The sequence below is a fragment of the Dermacentor variabilis genome, unplaced genomic scaffold (genome assembly GCF_050947875.1).
Source record: "Dermacentor variabilis isolate Ectoservices unplaced genomic scaffold, ASM5094787v1 scaffold_18, whole genome shotgun sequence".
Taxonomy (NCBI): domain Eukaryota; kingdom Metazoa; phylum Arthropoda; class Arachnida; order Ixodida; family Ixodidae; genus Dermacentor; species Dermacentor variabilis.
The window spans coordinates 6,276,042-6,299,229 of NW_027460346.1; the positions used below are offsets into that span (position 1 = coordinate 6,276,042).

At 46.0% G+C, this 23,188-nt stretch overlaps 1 protein-coding gene across 7 annotated transcripts in view; it reads left to right on the plus strand.

Annotated features, from left to right (window-relative positions):
* Nucleotides 1-23,188, plus strand: part of LOC142568320 (uncharacterized) — a 258,619-nt gene that overhangs the window by 99,721 nt on the left and 135,710 nt on the right. For all 7 annotated transcript variants that reach the window (XM_075678322.1, XM_075678326.1, XM_075678323.1 and 4 more), the window contains 2 exons: nt 7,919-8,176; nt 19,439-19,618. In XM_075678322.1, the coding sequence (XP_075534437.1) occupies nt 7,919-8,176; nt 19,439-19,618 (438 nt within the window). The remainder of the gene's footprint in view (nt 1-7,918; nt 8,177-19,438; nt 19,619-23,188) is intronic.

Consider the following 23,188-nt stretch of genomic DNA (forward strand, 5'->3'; position numbering starts at 1 on the left):
AGCCAGAGAACTTCCAGAGAGCAGCCAGACCAAAATCGTCCTGGCAGGTTCTGGCAGCCCGCGGGTAGCCAGAACCGTCCAGCGCGAGCAAAACGAACGCCCGGCGGAAGTGCGTAGCGCGGTGGGCGGAGCAACCCAAGAAAAACGAAGACGCTCTGGCTGGCTCTGGCAGCCCGCGGGTAGCCAGAAGTGGAAAATCGAAGAAGCCCATTGTTGAGCCTCGCGTTAGGCGCTGTTTAGTGTACTTACCCCAGTTTGCACTGTTTGCCTGCTTTGTTTTGGCATCATGAGTGCGACTCGACGGCAGTGTTTCACAGCGAAAGAGAAGCTAAAGATTATAGCCGCTGCCGAAGAAATCGGCAACAGAGCTGCTGCAAGACAGCATGACGTCGACGAGTCGTGCATTCGCGACTGGAGGAAGAAAAAAGAGAGTCTCGAAGCAACGAACCGGAACAGGCGAGCGTTTCGGGGTCCGAAGACTGGCGCGTACCCCCACCTCGAGACGCAGCTTGCGAAGTTCATTGAGGAGCAGAGAAGTCGTGGCCACGCTGTTTCGACTGAGATGGCGCAAATGGAAGCCCTGAAGTTGGCCCGGGAATTGAACACTCCACGTGAGTTTCGTGCAAGCCGTGGATGGCTTCAGCGCTTCATGCGAAGACATGGATTTTCTATGCGGCGGCGAACAACCATGTGCCAGCGGCTTCCTGAAGCCTACGAGGAAAAGTTGTTGAACTTTCAACGATATGTGATCGCACTTCGGAAGGAGCACAGCTATTTGTTGTCTCAGGTGGGAAATGCTGATCAAACACCTGTGTACTTTGAGATGCCGATGGACACGACCATGGAAAAAAAGGGCTCCAAATCAGTCGGCGTGCTGACCGGCGGAAATGCCAAGCTGCGCTGCACAGTCATGCTATGCGCTTTGGCTGACGGCACGAAACTGCGCCCGTATGTGATTTTCAAACGCAAGACGCTACCTAGCATTCCACTGCCCCCAGGAATCGTTGTGCGTGCGGAAGAAAATTCGTGGATGAACAGTGGCCTAGTCGGTGACTGGCTTCGAGTAATCTGGGAGCGAAGACCAGGTGCCTTGCTGGCACGCCGGTCGATGCTCGTACTAGATTCCTTCAGAGGCCACTGCACTGATGCGGTGAAGGCTCGCCTTGCCGAGACCAGCACCGACCTCGTCATAATACCTGGCGGCATGACGTCCATGTTACAGCCACTCGACGTGTGCCTGAACAAGCCGTTCAAGGCACACGTGAAGCGGCTGTATGCCCAGTGGATGGCCGACGGCATGTACGCCCTCACACCGACGGGACGCGTGCGAAGGCCCGATATTCCATTGCTGTGCCAGTGGATTGTGGATGCGTGGAAAGCGATACCGGCCGATTTGGTGCGCAAAAGCTTTAAAAAATGTGCGATCAGTAATAGTCTGGATGGTTCCGAGGACGACTACGTCTTTGAGAGTGGCGCTGAAGCCTCGGATGGCAGTAGTGAGAGCGGCGACGATTAAGAATCGGATAAGCAGTGACGTGGTGGCGGTCGTTTGAATAAATGTTCTGAAAACGAAATGATCACTGAGTGTGAGTTGCATCTTTCTAGCGCTCATTTTTTTTTTCAGGTAAACGTGCGGGTTATACGCGAGTTCTTTTTTTTTTTTTCCGCCGAGTTCAAAGTTAGGGGTGCGGGTTATACGCAGGGGCGGGTTATACGCGGGTAAATACGGTATGTCACTTTCCTTTCTGCTTGCAGGAGAGTTGAACACAGGTAAAACTGTGTGCACACAATGTCCTGCATGTGCCAGGCTTCTAGTTGCTTTAAAGCAGTGCATGTGAATAAGTTCTGTGCTTTAAGATAAATTTTTAAAATTTTACATAACAAGCAGGTCTTGTCACAGTGTTCTTTTGGGTGTTTCAAAGAGGTGGCAGTTGCCTACAGCAAGGACTATGCCTAATATATTTTGTGGCTAAGATGAGGCCGTGGGTTCAATGCCTAGGTGCAGTGGCAGCGTTTCAGCATTGTAGAATTAACAAATTAAATTCTGAGGTTTTACAGGCCAAAAATGAAAATATGATTGAGGCATGCTGTAGTGGGGGACTCCATATTAATTTAGACCACCTGGGCTTCTTTAATGTACACCCAATGCACAGTACACGGGCGTTTCTTGCATTTCACCCCCATTGAAAATATGGCCGCTACTGCCGGGATTCGATGCCGTGCCCTTGGGCTTAGCAGCGCAACACTAAAGCAACTATGCCACCAGGGCGGGGAGTGGAATTCAATAACACCTGGGCGCCAAGGTTTCATCAGTGCATGCTAGGAATTGTAGAATGTGGAATGCTTCACTGCAGTATTTCTCATAGCCTGTGGTGACCTAAAGAGACTATAAATACAACTTCTGAAGATTATTTGTTGTCATTACAAGCATTACAATGTAGCCCAGTTATAACGAAGTCGGCGGGAATCAGAAATTACTTCGCTATGACTGCTTTTTCGCTATATCAGGACCCTAAAATATTCAAGCGTCAAGTAGACCAAGTAGAAAATTTTATTTACACCCTCTGAAAAAAGTGATCGAGGGTCCCCTGCACGCGTTTCGCACGTTCACATTTCAGAACAGCGGCCTCGGCACTGTCCAACTGAGTGCAAATGCCCAGTTCGGAACTCAGTTACATACGCAACGTGTCGACAGCTGCAACATCTGCTCCAGAGGTTACTGGCTGAGGTGCACCAATGTCATCACCTTCGGGGTCTGAGGCACTGTCATCGGCAATTGTTTCCTTTTCAGAAACGCTTGTGGCGAGTTTGTCGGAGGTCAGCTCCTCAGTTGCGACGAGGTCTTCATCTGTTCAGGACAACATCCGTATAATCCAAGCCGCGTGGGCCAAGGTTTGCATTGCCTGCGGACTCCCAAAGCTGCCCTAAGCTCATCACTGCTGTAGCACCGATGTCAACTGCTGCTGTTTCATCTCCGGCAGTGCTGCTGCCCCGCGAGAAACCTGCTTTCTGGAAGCAGTGACGTATGGTCTGTGACTTCACATCCTTCCAGGCTCTGCCTGTGAAAAATATCACCTTCACCAGCGGCACCTTCAAGTCAGCTGAGTTGTCAGCTGTTCGGATATCGATGAGCAGACGCTCGATGATATGGAGGCGATAGTGAACTTTAAATTTGGCGATCACTCCTTGTTTCATTGGCTGTAGCTTGGCGGTTGTGTTGGGAGGCAGGAAAAGAACCTCGACAGCACTTAGATGTGCGTTGACATGGTGTGCGCTGCAATTGTCGAGCAACAGCAGCACTTAGCACTTCTTTGCGCTCCTTGTCGAAGTTGGTCAGCCACTTACAGATGTCTCCCGTCATCCAGGCCTTGGTGTTGTGTGTATATGATACTGGCATTGACAGCACCTTGGCGAAGCCCCGCAGTTTCTTAGCTTTGTCGATGACCAGTAGGGCCTGCTTGTCTGAGTCGTCCATGTTCTTGCACACCAACACTGTGATGTGATTCTTGTTCTTTTTTTCTCCCACACATTTATCCGTCTTTTCCATGAGAGCTTTTGCTCGCATTAACCGAAAAAAATAGCCAGATTTCATCAGCATTATACGTGTCCCTGATAGTGTGTCTCAAAGATGCGGCTGCTGTGCTTCTCCATCCAGCTTCACCGACAATGCTTTTATATGTGATGCCGTGCCGTTCTTTAAAACGCTGCAACCATCCATTGCCTGGATTAAAGTTGTTGTGGCTAAGAACAACCCTCATACTTGTGGCCTTCTCTAGTAGGATTCGCTTCCGCTCAAAACAGCATCAATTTTGCTTGCATTTTTCATGATTGTAAAGCTGACTGTGCTATGTCATACTTCCGCAGAATGTCGGTCTTCTTGCTTTTCTGGCCAACTTCATCCAAAATAACGCGTTGCACTTTCAGAGAGAGCACCTTTTGTTTCGCCGTGGACATTCCGGGTCTAAATGGACTTGACATTGTCGAAAAGTTGGTCATTGCAGGAAGCACAGGGCAGGTCAAGCTGATACCATGGTAAAGTTCAAGCATGCTGTGATAAGAGCCAGAGCCCGTCAGTCCACTAGTAGCAACGACGATCTGTTTTTTACCTGTGAGCAGTGACGCCGCACTTCATGTTTGTTAGCGCAGGCAGGCAGGCCACTCGGTTTAGCTGGTGGCACCACGCCATAGAGAAAAGGCAGTTTAGGAGCGCACCTATGTGCTTTGCTTTTTCACCAAGATGAGGCACCACAAGCGAAACCGGGCTGGGGCGGCTCAAAGCGTGAGGAGACTGTCAACTGGAGGAGAGTTTTCTCAAACTGGGAGACTACACAGTGTGACGAGAGACAAGACAAAACCGGCAACCTTTCTGGAAGGCGTTAAACCAGCTCATGTATCCGGCGGTCGGCCTGCCTTGCATTGAAAAAAAAAAAAAAAGGAAGTGGGCGCTTGGTTTGTAGACTGCGACAGGGCAGCACCGGCTGTGCGATGTGGTGAAGCAAGCTTTCGCAAGGAGCCGAGCTGGACAAAAGGGCAAATGATGCCAGCGGAGGCTGCCAGGAGCCAAGAATTGGGGTTTTTTTGGCATTGTTGATTCAAGCGACCTTCAGAAGGATGTTTGATGGAAGGATTTTTTGTTTTTCTCGAAAAAATGCTGCGCTATATCTGTTGAGTTGTGTAAATAGTTGGTTAAAATTGAACTGCAATGGCATTGAAAATGCAGAAATTAGAACGGGAAATTAAGAACACTTCACTATAACTGCTATTTCACTATAAGTGTGTTTGTTTGTAAGTGGGCTACACTGTATGACTCTTTCAGCATTTGTTCAGTGCAAAAGCATGCTTTCTTAGCATATAAACTTGCAGTGAAATGTCGTTACTACGAGCCTCATATTAAGTAATTTTTCAGATTTATGACAATTTGAAAATTTCTGAGCCAGAAGCCTATTGTTTTAATATAAAATTGTTTCCTTAGTACGACTTTAACAACTACCGAAATTAATGATCTCTCTGTTTTAGTAGCACCTCAGTATAACAAATTTGTAACTTTAGATATCACACACATTTACGACAAAGCTGCAAAAATTTGGCGTGCCACCATCAGCATCAGAGGTTCCTGAACGGCTGTGATTACAAATTTGTGCCCACTCTGTGGCCATTGCCCGCAGTAACGCTCGCCTGCAGAAATAAAAACTGCACAAATCGGCACTGTTGGCATGGCACTACAAACTGTGAGATTGTGATCGTACTCATTGCATCATTCACAGTTGCGATAATCTCAAAGGATTAAAAAGGAAAATAGCTGGCAAAAGGCAGGTTTGCTTAAAGCACGACACGAACCCAAGGTTCATCAGTGAGTTGGCAAATAATACAAGGAGAGTGATGAAATTTGTGGATACGTCAGGGTTGCGGTAACGTTTGGCCATGATGCATGGTGGTGCATCATGTGCAGATCTCAAATATGCTAACGACATAAGTGCTGGCTTTGCTTTTTACTGCCAGCCACCGGCGTTTTCAGCGAGCATATGCCTAGTGGGTGCAATGACTTGAGGCACGTCATCTATGCTCTGAAGAAAGATGCTACTCCATGGTTCATCTGTGACAGTCAACGCGTGCTCAAAAATCAGCAGGTCATTATCGCTGCAACCCTGAAGCATTGTGTTTCGTCCTACCACAGCTGGAACATGCACGGAACTGTGTTGCATAATCGCATTGTTGCTGATTGTCAGTATGGGGCACATAACTTATCCGAGGTCTGTACTAGGGAGCCTTCATTCATATGCATGCCTACGTTGTTTTAAAACAGCGCTAGAGTGCATGAGCGTATGAAGGCAGAAATGACTCCACAACTTAGAGGAGTATTGACACAAAAATTTTCGATCTTGTTTTTTCTGTTGCAGTAAGTAGCTAATGACCCAGTAATCACGGCACAAAACATCATTGGCTTCAGAGTGCGACAGGTAATTATTTGAAGCCTTGTTTGTAGCAACCAGTCTAAGTTTAGGTTTGAGAGAGCAATGAGATGGGCCAAAAAAGGAATGTTGTAAACACAGCTGGAGGCGTCATCGCACAAAACTGTGACGTGCCACGCCAGTGCGCTCGCCGGTGCGCGAGCTTTGTGTTGCTAGTTCGTCTGCTACACGTGCACGTGCTTTGCGATGTCCTCATCATCATCGTCGTCCTTGTTTTCGTCGTCCAGCGGTGACTATTTCTTGCTTGCTGTAGTCACCACTGAATTAGACGTGGCCAACTACATTTGACTGGATCCACTACAAAGCAGTGACTCGAAAAAGTGCAGCTAGCGACAGCTATCAATATGTGTACGCACTGGTACAAGTAGTACGAGCCATTTGTCGAGGGCGCTTTGGGAATGAAGCATATTCTGGAGAAAGACACGAGGTGAGGTAGAAGTCGACACAGCATCAGTCTTGGGGGTACGGAGTCTTGGTGGAAGATAATCGAACTGCTCAAAGCTCGGCCGGTTTTGTTTATACCAGGCACGCTTGAAATGAAACGAGCAAATCTGGCTGCTCTTTAATGGGGTCAATTCTGAGCGTCCAGTGGCACGCCATATTCAGACCATTTCTGCCGTTTATCGACGCCGACGATATAGCTAGCAAGCAAGCCAGGCGAGCTGGCGATTGCTGGGAAACGGTATATAGGCCTAGCTTGCTGGCCGTCGTTTCCGAGGCCGACGGCTTTTGCAACCCATCCACAGCTGGTAATAAAGCATCTATATTCGTCAACACAATCAACGTCTGCACATTTATGTCGCTCCTAAGTGACAATACAATTAGTTTTCCAGATGCTGTTGGTAGCGATGAGAAAACGCGCTAGCCAGGCGAACCGCTTCGCAGAGACGATTGCAGTAGCGGCTGCGCTGACCGCCTGCGAGTCAAAATCATGCAAACGATTTACAATATCGCACAACGTTTTCTAACATGCACACTTTCGAGGTCACTGTTTGAGTTATTACAAATTTTAGCCGAATTTGGTGCCGCCGTCAGCGGCGAAAGCTGGTCAGAGTCATGACCAGGGAGAAAAAAAAAAGAGAGAGAAAGAGAGAGAGAGAGACACTGGGATGGTCAGAGTGGCAAGAAACTTGCTTGCAGGGCTTGCCCCGACGGCAGCGCAAACTTGTGATGTAGCATTTTCTCTGTTTACATTCCTTTCTTGAGGTCGATGTCGCGAGGTGCTGCGTTTTGGGGTTGGCTTAAATTGGTGGTTGGCTTTAAAATTGATTTTAAATACGTTCTGAGCTGTATTTGCCATTGATATTATGCAGATGATGTGTGTGCGCCCGCATAAATCGGTCTCGCACATTAACTCGACTTCGAAATTTTGAGTCAGTACTCCTTTAATGACTTCACATAAATGCGTGTTCTGACTTCTATCTGTTGAAGTCCTTATCATCATAAATGCATTTGTGGATGTGCTGCTTTCAAATGCGGGAGATTTCTCTTGTTAAATTTAGTATGTAATGACAGTATGTGTGTATTTGATGCAACAATATTTCAAAATAATCATTTCTGGCAGTGCCGTGACATTCAGTATATCGAGATTTTGCTGTAGTATAAATTTTAAGTTCAAGCCGTGCAGTCAAAGCAACAAAGCCACCGTGTATGACATGCTGGTATGGGAGAAATGGCCCATAAAGCATAAGAAAATGTCTGCACTGCATAACAGGGAATTAACACAGTGAAACTGTGTGCGCAGGCTTTGCAGCAACTCGGCTTTTTCGTAGATCCTGTGACCTGCAAACATTTGTGGGTTACTGTACACTTGCCTTCATTACTTTGATGGTCTTCATCATGCTCAGATGGCGCGAGTGACGGTTGGGCCATTAAACAGTGATGCCTACTCCTCATGCTTTTGTCTCAGGTGAAAGTGGGCAATTGGAGTTAATCGATGGACATTGCAGTTTGTCTCAGGTTCGGACATTGCTGAATTGCTTCTTCGGGGCCACAACATCTTGGAGCCATCAGCCTCTACATCAGTGCTTGCGGGCCGACCAGGAGGGGAGGGAGGTGAAGTGACCTCGCCCGAGGGTGCTGACGACGGCAGCAGCCCATCGCCTGATGAGGGAATTGTGGTGTCTGATCGTGCTCAACTTGGGACCACGAGCTCAAGTCACACGCTAACGAAATTCCGCGAGTTCCTCCTTTTTGGGCATAAAAAGGTGAGATTCCTCAATGCAATATCTGTGTATTTGTGTGCAACGCGGGATTCCTGCATGGTGCAGAGACGTGGATGACCCATCTTTACCCATTCTCTTGAGTGATCTGCTGTCTTCAGATAACGCAGTATCTTCGGTTGCAATTTTTCCAGCAACTAAGCCATCTCTTGGAATAGAAGATAGATTTTGAAGACCATGGTTTTTGACTTGAGCTTGGGGTAATATTTGCAATTGATGTTTCTTTAAAGGAGTACTGGCATGATATCTTTGACTCCTCGTTTTTTGAAGGTAAATGAAGGTTCTATAACCTGGAAAAAACACTGACAAGCCTTAGAGGGCCGTAAATAATTGAACATTATAGCTTTTCCACAACCAGTTGATTTCATTTTTACTGCCATGATGCAGAAGGTGGTCTCGTGGGAGTCTGACATTACAGTCAACGACCGATTTTTCGGACCCTCTAGGGAACGTAAAAACATCCGAAATTTCAGGCAGTCTGAAAAAATGAATGCATGCAAAAAAAAAAACGCACTTTTTCTTTTTTTATCGGATCTTGAGGTAAAGGGCGAAGTACCAGGCTTCCGAAACCCTGCCAAAGCATCAGTGAAGTGGTTATAAAAACAGGCGTTCAAAAACTCTGTATGCAGCCGACTGCCGGTTTATTATGTAATGTGCATTGTCGGGCGGCCGATGTTATTGCTGCATTGGCTTAAACAACTTGTTGATTGTTGTTTGGACGGCGTTCCAGTTGCATGCGATCATATTCGCCTCGATCTGAGCAAGGGTCACGTCAGCACTGTACACCGATGAACGAGTCAACAGTGCACGCGTCAACTCTGCGCTTGTAGTCGGCGCAGGCACTGGCTCCTCATTTTCAACATCGGAGTCTTCTGAATCCCTCACAACCTGACGGACTATTTCCTCGTCAGTCAGTTCCGCACAGAAGTCGAGCTCGTTGTCAGCGTCAACAAACTGTTCGAAAGTTATTTCCGTGGGTATGGAAACCCCAGCAGAGCGGAGGTCGTTGATCACGTCGTCCATTGACGCCGAACTCCTTGCTCACGCCAGCTTGGGATCGGCCGCTCACGACTTGCTTAATAATGGCAGCTTCTCCATCGTTAACCGACGGTACTGCTTTCTGCGCTTCGATGCCATCGGCGAGGACGACGAAGACGGAGTGGGGGCCATCGAAGTCAAGCGAAATCCTCAAGTTGCGAACAGTGGAGCTCGCTGACGAGCGTCGAAGCACCTAGGCCTAGCGTCGCAGAGCACACTTTAACAGCACAACCACACACCACGCTAACCAAAACGTGGCCGGCGTAAACAAACGAAATGGCGCCTCTATGATGGCGCCGCTCCGGAAACTCCGCCGGAGGCGGAAGTGCGCCGATAAACATAGCCAGCGTGGCCAGACCAAATTGATATGTGACGGCTGGATTCGGCTAGTTGTGGTTCAAAGCGGTGATATGCTTCGGCTGCAAGTCGATTTCCTTCGCAAGGGCGTGCGCGAGGAGCCAAAGGAGCTTCCGTTGCGTCAAAAAGTCTGGAAAATTGGACGGCAGGCGTTCGAGTGTCCGAAACTTCAGATGTCCTTATACATTGATTCTATGGGGCTCGTGGCGGTGCCGCGAAGACGTCCGAAATATCAGGCATGTCCGAAAATTTGGGCGTCCGAAAATTCAGTCGTTGACTGTACGACGTTTTGCCACTCGCTCCGGCTTCCGCAGTCTTCTATGCTGCTACTCGTTGTGAGGGCCAATTTTGGACATGGATTGCTTTCATTGCCTGTCAGCAACTAAAGAAAATACAGTAGTACCTCATCCTTCTGTTTAAAAAAAGAAAGAAATGTGAGCAAGAAAGCACAATCCGAAGTTACTAAAATATTTTTAGATGCAACCGTATTTGGCATCTACATAATGCGAGGCGTTTCACAACTCGTTGCACCACAATACGCTGATGTGTGCCAAGCATTGTGAGGTTCAAGTGGCCCGAGACGTGTATTGTCATTTTCAAGGTGTCGGCAGGCTTTTGTTCTCGCTTCTCAGCTTCTTCGGGCGGGGCATTTCAATGGGAAGTTTCGACGTGCCCACTTGGCGAGAATCGTTGCGGCATGAGACACCAATGCGCATTGAGCCCCAATCGGTTAGAGACAGGTTTTGTTGTTTTTCTATTGCATAGTGTTTTAAGACTGCGAAGCGAAACAAAAATGCAGTACATTTGGCCACTTGCGGCACACTTGGCCACTTGAGGAATAAAGTCACTTGTTTTCTGGCAAATGTGATATTTCGGACACCAGATTATTAGGCTGTTTGGCAGTCCCCCTTGGGTCCGAATTACTGGTCGGCATTGGATATGCTACAGTGGAACCTCGGTTATACGTCCCCCGATTTTGCAACGTCCCTGGTTTTACAACATATTAGTGCAGTGCTAATGAACTCCCTGTAGAGGCAATGCATCAAAAACCTCGATTATATGGTGTGAGATTACTCATGTTCCATCTCGTACGATGACCTGCAAACTCAACGGCAGACACGACACTTGAGAAGTGCTGCTAGCTTCCGGCAGCTCCCTAGCGGTGCTGTCCCTTCCATGGGTTAATGGTTTAGTGAGGCATGGAACTCAATTTCTGAGAAAACGATTGTGACAGGGTTTCACAAGGCTGGGTTGATCCTGTTTGCGGCTGATGGTGATGTTGGTGAGTTGGATACCAGTGAGTCAGAAGACTACAGTGACGTGCCAGTGGAACACCAACCTGAAGTAGCTGCATTGTTTGTAAGCAACTCGGAAGAGGGCGACTTCGATGGGCTAAACGCCGTCATGCAAGCTATCAATAGCATTGTTCACGCTATTAAAATAAAGTACTTCTGAAAAGCATTGTCTAGACATTGGAAGGCACTTGCACGCATGTCAGCACTGCCTACCGCAGGATACGTGCAGAGGCAGCGACTCCTCCAAGCATGTATTGTCGTCACACTTCCTCACGACCTGATCCTCAACAAGTTTTGAAATCGTTTACTGAATGAACAGGTGCATCTTATAGACCTGTGCAACTTATATAAGTTTGTTTTTCCTCCCCCTCCAGAAGAACTTGTTTTGAGGGGGTGCTACTTATACAAAGGTGCAAATATGGTAGCCACTGAAAGGCAGGCAGATCATTTCGAATACGTGTGTCCAGAACGCAGTTTGGAGCTTTGTATACCCATGAGCACAGAAGGCTTCTCACGCATCTGTCGTTGGGTTTCCGGTTTCGTGCGGGCGATCGTATCATGCCAACACTGCTGGCTGCAACCTGGTTCAAGGATGACGTCACAGATGTTGCTATGCTTCCGCCTATGTTCGCAGATGTGCTCCATAGCGTCTACAACATTTAGAGGTACACCTGTATGGGCGGCGCCGCCATAGGTGGCCTCCTTGTGGACGTTGTTGCACTTGAAAGGCAGCTCTTGCTGCGTGGTTCAAAAAAAGTTTATAAGAAATGAATGAACTTATCTTTTAAAGTTTGTAAATGAGAAAAGAATGTTTTAGCATGCTGGCAGGCACGGATCGTGGTACACGGTATGCTAAATTTCCCCAGTAAAGTGTGATTGACACCTACAATGTAGTATTCTTTGTAGTATGTAGTATGTATACTTTGTAGTATGTTGTCTTTGTAGCAATGTAGTATGTGCTGTTGCACCTCGGCGAATGTGGTAGGCACAGGCACGGCATTGTGGCGTCATTGTTGTCTTTGTGCGACATCGCAGCGGTGTCGGCACTAGGCCTCCTCGATAGCGCCATCCAGCGACTCCTCGCTGCAGGTCGCAACGTTGTCCTCGGCCTCCACGTACTCTGCGAATATCGTGGTGATGTTTAAACCCTCAAAATGGTTGTCGGCAAAGCCTGCATCGGCCTTGAGCGGCATCGAGGTTGTTGCGTCCCCAGCAGAGGAGGCAGTCTCTCACTTAAAGCCAGTGCTTGAACGAGTTAGCGATTGTGCTTCGCGACACTGCGTTCCACGAACTGGCAACAAAATGCATGACGTCGAGCACAGTGATAATTTTTTCTGACTCGCTGCGCTCCATAGCCGCCAGCCGATGCTGCAATAACTGCTTCCGGTACCCTTGCTTGATGCACTTTATGATGCTGGCATCCAGCGGCTGCAGCCGGCTTGTGCAGTAGCGCTCGTCCCGTGTTCCTGCTTCGTTCTTGTGTCGTTCTTGCACTATGTATTCCAGTTTACGATTGTGCAGTTGGGCGGAAAACACGTGCGATAAACCTAGGCCTCTCCGCGCTACCTTGTCGATCTGCTGCTGGGAAACTGGAAGGAGAGAAACGCTTCCCCAACGCGACGAGACACCGCCGAGAAGAGAGGGAGAAAGCATAGAATAAAGAACCAACTTTAGAGAAGGGAAACTGTACCTTCCGCTGTGGTACGAAAATAAGCAGCGGCAGCGCATGGAACTTAGAGGGGCGGACGCCAGGTGGCATTGCTCAACCAGGAAGCGGAAGTGCAGTTTCTTTTTTTAGAGCAAAATCCAATATGGCCGCTTTCCGCCAGTGGCGTGTGCTGGTACGTGCTGTGCTCGCCCTGCTGCCTATGCGGCATGCCTCATTGCCTAGGCTGCTGCGTACTAATTGCCAGGAGACCAGAGAGCCTCTACTGACGCCCATACAAACAACCCACAAGTGAGTGAACAGGACGTGCGTCTTTATTGGCAGAAGAAAAGCAGTGCACCTTCTCGTACAAGAGCAGAAATAAAATTTGCATCTCGAGATGCGCTGAGAAGCACACTTACGTTGTCACACATGGCAGTCTAGTAACGAGCGACAATCAGCAGCGCAAGCAAATTGGACAGTGCCCCACCTGTTTGCATCGACAGTCGCCGTAACTTTCAATGCGAAGCAATCAGGTGACGTAGAAATCTGCTGCCGCAGCCAACAGAATGACATGGCACTACCCGGCATTTTAGTGTTACCTCCTTTCCGACTTGCACATTTCTTTTTGTTCTTTCGCGTGCAGCTTATGTGTAACTTGCACTTGGTGCCTCACATTCTCAATATTGGCATGGTCGGTTTTGTGGGCATCACCATTTTCCAGCCACTTTTGCAGAGGCCTTTCCACCCATGTGGCTATCAACTTCATACACTTCGGATCATGTAATCACGTATGCTTGTCTCCGTTCACGCCACATCACGTCTTATGAAGGGCCACAAGCATAATTTGCCAACTGCTGCAGCATGAAAGGTCGAACGGGGAGCACCAATTACGGTGTGTGTAAATTGGGAGTCACTTTGTCTCTGTGTGGACTGCAGGAGCAGATGGTTACCCCGTGAGACTGTTGCCCAATGCAGCTGACCAGGTCGCCACATCCAAGAAACATAACACGGCAACCATGATCAAATGAGACTCGGCATTCAATCACTGCAAAAGGTTCATTTGTACAGTGTACACTGTACATTGGCTAAGATCCACATGACAACAGTGAGCATTCACGCACTACGGGTCGCTTACAGAACATTCAGCTATCCGATTTCAGGCACAGTGCTTGTCTACATCGCACATGGTGGTCTAGTAACGAGTGACAACCAGTGGCGCAAGCAGATTGGACAGTGTCCCACTTGTTTGCATCGGCAGTCGCTATAAGTTGCATTGTGAATCAATTGGGTGATGCACGCATCTGCTGCCATAGCCAACACAGCGAAATGAACTACCTGGAATTATAGCGTTACCTCCTTTCCAACCTGCACGTTTCTTTTTATTCTTTCGGTGGCCTTTAATGTGTTGCTCACACTTGGTGCACCACCTGCTATCAATATGGACATGGTCTGTTTTGTGGGAATCGCCATTTTGCAGGCCTTTCCACCCATGTGGATATCAACCTCATACACTTCGGACCATGTAATCACGTATGATAGCATCCGCTGACACCAAATCATGGCCGAGGAAGGCCACAAGCAAACTTTGCACACGGCTGCAGCAGGAAAGGACGGAACAGGGAGCAGCAATCACAGTGCATGTAAACAGGGATTCTATGTCGCTGTGCGGACTGCAGGAGCAGATGCTTACCTTGAGAGGGTGTGTTGGCCAATGCAACTGACCAGGCCGCCACATCCGAGAAATGTAACACGGCAACCATGACCAAATGGTACAGTATTGAAATAAGGCTATGCAATCAAATCACTTCAGCATACCTCTAACATAACGCATTGGCACTATATGCTATACATTGGCTATAATCCACATGACAACAGTGAGCATACACGCACACAGGTCGCTTACGGCACATTCAACCGTCCGACTGCAGGCATAGTGGTTGCCTTCGTTGCACATGGTGGTCTGGTAACAAGCAACAACCAGCAGTGCAAGCAGATTGAACAGTGTGTCCTACCTGTTTGCACTGACAGTCGCCACTGAAGATGAGCAACTTGCATTGCAAAGCAATCGGGTGACGCAAGCATCTGCTGCTGCAGCCAACATAGCGACATGAAGTACCCGGCATTTCAGTGTTACCTCCTTTCTAACCTGCACATTTCTTTTTGTTCTTTTGTGTGCCGCTAATGTGTAACTCACACTTGGTGCCCCACATTCTCTAAATATGAGCATGGTCAGTTTTGTGGGCATCATCATTTTGCAGCCACTTTTGCAGGCCTTTCCACACGTGTATATCAACTTCATACACTTCAGGCCATGTAATCACGTATGATAGTCTTCGTTGACGCCAAATCGTTGCCGAGGAAGGCCACAAGCAAAATTTGCACACGGCAGCAGCAAGAAAGGACGGAGTGGGGAGCACCAATCACGGTGTATGTAAATTCGGAGTCTATGTTGCTGTGCAGACTATAGGAGCAGGTGCTTGCCTCAAGAGACTGTTTCCCAATGCAACTGACCAGGCTCCCACATATGAGAAACGTAACATGGTGACGAGTATCAAGTCGGACAGCAGTGAAACAAGATTTCGCAATAGATCGCTTCAGTGTAGCTTGCACAAAAACACAGGCTGTCGAGCAAGAATAGCAATTCTGAACGAGACTAGGAATTAAATATGGGAATGAGAAAGCTTGCATTCAAGAAAGAAGCCATTCTACCTTGCAAGCACTGAAAGCCAAAAACATTAAGAATTAAAGTTTAATGCTACATAGCACAAAGTGCAACTGTTAATGCAAGACACACACCAATGCCGCATCAACTATTTCAGGAGAGGAATGGCACATGGCAACGTACACTAGAAAATACTGCTACACATATGTTATGCTACTAGTCTGACTGGTATTAAGTATGAGCAGAGAATTGGTTGACCTTTAATTTTTGGATGAGGAAAAGGAATGATCTTTAACAAGAATGTGGAATGAAAAAGCTTACATTCATTGAAAAAAAAAATTATACTGAGCACAAATGGTATTTGACAAGGCCAGGAAGCTCATTAAGGAAGGGCAAGCTGACGGAACTCTTTTGGCCAGCGTCGTCTGTGTTTGTTAGAGGTTGCAGGTACATCTGAAGACACAGAATTTTTGTTGTTGGGGTACCTAGATGACTCGGCCAATACCCGTGCTGGGGGAATGATGGCGAAGGCTCTTTTCACTCTTGACACAGTCATTTGTAGACTTGATATCTCATCCAAATACTTCTGGAACGACTTCTTTGTTCGTGGTGTAAAGCCTTGCGAATTCGGCTCCAGCTCCTTCCTGTTGGTGTCGATGGGGGTTCCCGTGATAATCAAGATGTGCTTGGCACAGACTCTGTTGGGGCAAAACAGTGGCACATGAGATACAGCAGACATTATCCAAAGTCATGTAGTGTTTTCTTTTATGTTCGAACCAATTATGCTGAACTGTAAATATGAACACACATTCATATCATCTGCTACGAACAAATTACATGTATCTCAAGACTAGCAAGCCAATACAGCATATATCAAGCATATATATTTCTGAACCAGGTGTTGTTTACCTTGTAGTAGCAGCCAAAGTCCACACAATGACCTTGTTGTAGCAGGCAGCAACTTCTCTTTAGTACGTGGAGTTTGTTGCTTTATACTGGTGCCGTCCTCATTACTGCATGTCTGGAACAGAAATTTTGGCTGCATCAGAAATTGAATAAGCACAATTTTGCAATATAAGATGCGAAAAGGTGTGACATATACATTGTAATGGTTTGTGACTACAGAACACATGCAAATGTACACTGTTTGTTCTATAGTGTTTAGCAGCATGGTAAATAAATATTGCTACTCTCCATAAAATTGATGTCTGCCTAACTACAATGCATGTCAACAGCTTGAGTTTAAGATCACAAATGAGAACATTTGTGTGCTCATTTATACACTAGAAGAGATTACACTGCTGGTTTCATAAGCAAATGCATGAAAGACATGAAGCTATTAGAAATGATGCATTCTTTTTCTGCATAAATGTGATGCACCGCTTCACTACTGCAAAAATAAATGTTCTGAGGTAAACCAAACTGAACAGAAAGAACATTTAGAACCAACAGGTACGAAATATGGGGAAATTATCATGCGGGAAATTGTTGGATACATTAAGTTCACTACTTTAGCTTCAGTTTATCACAGGGTTATTCGGTTCTGGGGATTAAAGAACTTGCAGGCCGACTCGAAAAAATATACATTGATAAGGCTACTCTGTCACCCATGGCTACGGCTACAACGAGATAAAAAATGTGATGCACGTTCCGATATCGCTTTCTCTTTCGTGAATTCACAACTAAAAGTTTATTTTGGAAACAGCAACGGAGGTTCCTGACTGCCCATATGTAATGCAGCATCTAGTTCATTAACTTGGCTCCGCCTGTAAGTTAACGAGAGCAATATGACATAAGGATTCAGGCAGCGATACTAAATGACTCACTGGTACTGCTGTCCTCACTCACAGAATACGGTTCCCATTTTGATGCAGATGCATGGCTCATGACCGAAATGTAGCTTTCGGGCTTACATGTCCGCTTAAAAACACGTCACTTCTCCACAAGTTAAATAACAGGAGACATCGAAGCACAATAAACTAGTTTTAGCAAAACGAAGCAACCAATCTAAGTGTACAAACGAATGAATCCGTGCTGCTATGCACTCGAAAATGCCAGTAAAAATGTGAAATCCAGGCCAGACAGAGCTCACGTGGAAGATCGATGATGCTGAACGCTATTTGCGTTTATATTGACAAAAAACACTAAACTTACTAATAAAAAGTACAGTATCTAATTAGCAATGATAATATTATGGCCTATTTTATGTACATGCAATAAACATGCTTCGGTAATTGTAGGAAAAAGTTTGTAAGAAAATATTGCACTTATTATGGCGCCCCTAGCGGGAGATATTGAAACTAACTCGGGCATCCCTTGAGTGCTTCAACTATGCTTGTTTTATTAGCAGCAGCACGCGGTCTATTTTTTTCACCCTCTGTGGCCATTTCTTGAACTTGAGAGTGTGCGGGACTTGGGAGAAAGTGATTGGGGAGAAGAAAAGGCGCTATTTCAGCACAGCGAGTGTCGCGGGCGGCTGCTGGTGAGGGAAAGAGCAAAGAGACTCGCAGCACTTTTCTATCGTCTGCCGTTCTGTCCCGCACTTCGCGAGGCTCGTCGTATAACGTGGGTCAGGTGTAGAATTTCGTCGGATAGCCGGGATTTTTAATGCATTGCTTCTATGGGGACTTCGCCGGGACTGCGCTAATCCATTGTAAAACCCAGGTCGTCGCAAAACCGGGGGATGTATAAGCGGGGTTCCACTGTACATGTAAAAGCAGAATTTGTTTTTCTCGGCAACCACTGCACCAAATGTGACAAAGTTTGTTGCATTTAAAAGAAAAACTTAAAGCCTAGTGACTGTTGGTTTCGAATTTTGATTTACATTTTCAATTTTTTATTAAAAATTGGCAAAAATAAAAAATTTTCAGGAAACGAAACTATCAAGTTTACAACTCTATAAGTCAGCAATTAAAGATGATATCACATTTCTGTGAATTGCATCTGATAGTACATCTAAAGCGGTCAAAATGGATATGTTACGCATGAATCTTAAAAAATTTAGCAATATAAAAATACAGCTTTTGCAGACCCCTTGTGCATAACGTAACGAGTTCACGTAACCTATAAATTGACATATTAGATTTGTCTGCTCTGAATGATCTAATGGATGCCGTTTACAGAACTGTGATATATGTTCTTGATGCAGAACTTTTGATGCAGAGTTATTAATTTGTAAACTTCGTGCTTCTATTTCTTTCTGTCAAATTTTTGAAAATGTTTTTTTAAAAAATTCAGGCCCTAAATCGAAAATTCCACTTCCGACAGTCACTAGAATTTAGCTTTCTCACTCAAATGCAACAAATTTCATTAAAATCGGTCCAGGAGTTATCTCAGAAAAATGTTTTTGCGTTTTACATGTACGTATTTGAATAGGCCATGTCGGAGTTGTGCCCGAGCTAAAGCTTCCTCTTAACGGGGTTCCACTATGATATTTATGATACTAATGGATATATCACTCATATGTTTGATGTTTATTGATATTTTATGCTTTTCATGTACTTCATTGTTTCGTACTGCACTAATTTGACATATAACTTGTTATTTTTCCTTCTTTTTACTGTACACGTTTATTGTTCTAATTTATTAAAGGGCGTCATTGCAATGTTGCACCGTGGAAGCTTCTCTGAATGTTCAACCTGTGTCTGTTCTTCATTATGCAAGCCTTTATGCAAAAAACCTCAAATACTACAAGCTAAGTTAACTGCATGCCGCCTTGAAATACTGGCACCTAAAGTCTCTGCAGGAAACCTGTCCTGTGTGTAACAGGATAGGACTTGTAGCCCAAACAGTAAGAAGCTTGTAGTACAGGCACATAGGATGTATAGCTTGATCACTGCAAGCAGCACAACCTTATATATTTCAGATTTTCCAGCCCACTGTGGTGGTTCAGTGGCTATGGCATTGCACTGCTGAGCACAAGGTTGTGGGTTAGACTCCCAGCAGCGGCAATCCCATTTCCATGGGGTTGAAATTTGAAAAACACCCATGTACTTGGATTTAGGTCCACGTTAAAGGAGCCCAGGTGGTTAAAATTAATCCAGAGCCCTTCACTGCGGCATCTCTCATAGCCGAAGTCTTGCTTTGGAATGTTAAACGCTATGAATTGATCAAACAATGAACCAAAGTTTCTGGTTACTCCAATATTATTGTGTCACATTGTAGTGCTCTTTGTCTGTAGCTATGCTGAGGCCGGAGCATTGTATTAAAAAAAAAATGGCGTTGTTTTCTCCTCTGCCTCTGAAAAGGATGCACTGGAATGGGCAGTGAAGTGTGGCCTATGGGGTCACGCCCTGTCGCTTGCTTCGAAGATGGACGCTAGGACGTATGCAAGCATCATGACTCGTTTCACCAATGCCCTGGCCATCAACGACCCGTTGCAGACCCTGTATCAGCATCTGTCTGGCCGGCAGCCTGCTGCCGTCACTGTGAGTAACAAGCACTCGCTAGGCTAGAGTGGGAAAAAAAAAAGGCACGTGGGCTCAACAAAGGCGTACACTCCAAGTGTGAACCTCCTACTTCATATTGCTGTATCAAAGCATGTGTTGTTGGGATTGCTGCAAATATGGAGAGTGCATACACGGTTGGCTGCAAAAGTTGACAGGCCACGGAATTTGCGGAGAAGCTGAATTCCCACAATGTCTGGTCACATAGCCTTGAATTCAAAGTTTCAGTGTGTAGTAGTAGCTTTTGCGAACTACACAGTGATCCTATAAATTAGAAGCGCCATGGCTTAACAGAGCAGAGATTCACATTTGCCGTGGAACCTGTATCTTGTAAACTTTTGTGAACGACTGTGCATGCCTGTGGCTGTTCAAGTGTGTACTGGGGCAATAATTGTGCGGTCTTTAGAATCTTCTTGTCTAGGCATGTAGGAATAGGTGAATAGTCTTGTTTATAACTGCCAGGCTTTCTGGGGGCCTTTGCATGTCCAATGCCAGGTTCGCTTTTCTTTCTCTTTTTCTTCCAGCTGATGACTCGCATTTTATGCTAGTGGTGTACTAATACATTAGAACCTAGTTAATACCATGTATTCTTGTGTAACGGCCACACGCCTAAATTTTGGTGTAACTATTTCAGAAAAATAATGCTTGGTCGCGTCCCATTTTTCTGATGCATGCACTTTGTCAACCACAGCTGCACGGCAATATCTCCAAATCCAAACAGTGTAGATGTGATTACAGGTGCGTTTCGGGCTCCTCTTCATTTGTAATTGTAGTTGATCTTTTTCCAGTGAGCTCATTGACTTAAACATTGGCATCATCGTTAAGTTAGTTTCCCTGTGCCCCGCAGTTCAAGCTGTCATACTTTTCACCTGTGTCATCTTTCGTAGACAGCTTGCTGCATACCACTGTGTGTGAGCACCACATAACGGGGAGCTCTTGCTTCGTCTGTATGTTGTCACTCCCGCGCTGCCTGAAAAGTATGTAGATAGTTCGATGACAACATTCAGTTCACGTTTGTGAGGTCTCAGGCGTGCTCTTCGAACAAAGGAACGACAACACAGTAGTGGAAACAAACCAAAGGGGCATTTATTGCACCTTCTACACAACAATCCAGTTGCCAAATTACAGCCAATGGAACATGTCCACAGGCTCTGACGAATTGAGGAAGCCCGACTCACCGCGCAAGGATATTGAGCTAATATGTTCACCTCTGCCAAAAGACCAACACCTAAGTCATTTGCTCTGTGCGACGAGAAAAATAAGCCTATTCCTGATCAGGAAATCGCCGAAGCGCTTAATCATGCATTCTCTTCCGTGTTTACGAATGAGCCTAAAGGTGAACTTCCTGAATTCCCACTTTTCAGTTCCCATACCATGCCCGCAATCACCTTCAGTTCTGATGGAATCAGGAAATGCATTGATTCCTTAAAGCTGTCGTCTTCACCTGGCATCGATGGTATTAATTCTAAAGTCTTAAAAAATACTAAATATGTAACAAGCGAGATATTATGTCACATTTTTCAGCAATCCTTATCATCAGGAGTGGTGCCGGATGACTGGAAAGTGGGTAAGGTTATTCCAGTCCCAAAGAAAGGTCCTTCATCATCATGTAGTAGCTACCGCCCAATTTCTCTAACTAGCGTCTGTTCGAAATTGATGGAACATGTGCTTTACTCCCACATTGCTTCATTCCTAACATCTGTCAGTTTCTTCCACCCTAACCAGTATGGCTTCCGTAAAGGTTTATCTTGTGATAGCCAATTAGCACTCTTTATAAATGACATAAGCTCTAACCTTGATCAAAACAGTCCAGTTGATGCCCTCTTTTTAGATTTCGAAAAGGCGTTTGACAAAGTTCCGCATCAACGACTACTCCTAAAACTTTCTCGCTTGCACCTTAATCCCCTTGTTTTGAACTGGATACGAAATTTCTTAACTAACAGACAACAGTTTGTGTATGCTAACAACCACTCCTCCTCTAAAAGCCCTGTTCTCTCCGGTGTACCCCAAGGCACAGTTCTCGGGCCCCTCCTATTCCTTATATATATATTAATGATTTACCGGCTAATCTCACATCTAACATTCGCCTTTTTGCTGACGATTGTGTCATTTATCGCCCAATCCTAGCTGATACCGACAACCACGCATTGCAAGATGATCTAGACAAAGTTACCTTGTGGTGCAGCATGTGGCTAATGTCACTGAACACTACAAAGACCTTACTAATACCTTTTCATCGACGGAAGATTCACCATACTCCTAAGTACGTTCTCTGCAACTCGGAAATATCATCAGTGGAGTCATGCAAGTACCTAGGCCTTACACTCTCAAATAACCTTTCTTGGTCCCCTCATATTACGAACATCACTAACGAAGCCAATCGCACGCTTGGTTACTTCCGCCGCAACTTGCGCTTCGTACCACCATCCCTAAAGATACTAACTTATCTAACTTTTGTCATACCTAAGCTAGAATACGCATGCTCTGTTTGGGACCCACACCAAACCACCCTTTCTAACACTTTAGAAGCAGTTCAGAATCGTGCAGCTCGCTATATTTATTCTGATTATTCTTACCACACTAATGTCTCTCAGCTAAAATTAAAAGCAGGATTTTCCAATCTAGATATAAGGCGTCATGTTTTCAGACTGTGCCTTTATCACAAATTTTATCATTCTGCTCCTAGTACTCCGGCCATCATTCCAGCACACCGCCAGTCTTGCCGATTATGTCATGAAAAATCTGTGTATCCTCCGCCTGCCCGGACCACTGCGCACCTACATTCTTTCTTTGTGAAGACTGCCCGGGACTGGAATGACCTTCCCTCCGACGCCGTGCACCACTCCAATGCACATCATTTCAAGGCTGCCATTGAGTCCATATTCCACTGAAGTGGTCACCCATCCCTCATGTAATACCCCACACTGGGGCCTTTGAGGTAATAATAAATAATAATAATAATAATTTGCGAGTGCATTCATGTGAGTGGAGGCGCGTTCGCGAACGTTCGTGTTCCTCCATCCCGGTGTCCCGTGAAGCGTGCTGACGTGCTTCAGACAGCCATACATAATGCCATCTCCAAGCCAAAGATAAGGAAGCAAATTTCTTTTGTGCCGGTGTATGCACACCATGAGGTGGCGCTCGCAAAGGAACAGTTGCGCCATCTCTCGTACTACTGCAAAATTGCACCAACTTCTGATGCGTTAAGTGCTATGCGGGAAAGTCAGATTCCAGACAACATCAGGGGCCACAAGAGTGTCGAGTGTTCCCGCAGGATCCGTGCAAAAAGTAAAACCAATGGAGGGTTTTTTTTTTTTTTTTTTTTTTTTTTTTTTTTCACTGTGTAACCTTATGGGCAGCGCAACATGACGTCCAAGCCGGTGTCCAAGGCCTGCTTCACCTTTGAATAGAGTGATATCAGCACGGTCCCTCGAAGCTTCTCGCAGGGCATATCGATCTACTCTTCGGTTATTTCTGCAGTTGTTGACTAAGGACCAGTGAAATATGTATCCTGGCACCACATAGCTTGTCCTGTAGAGCTGTGCACATACA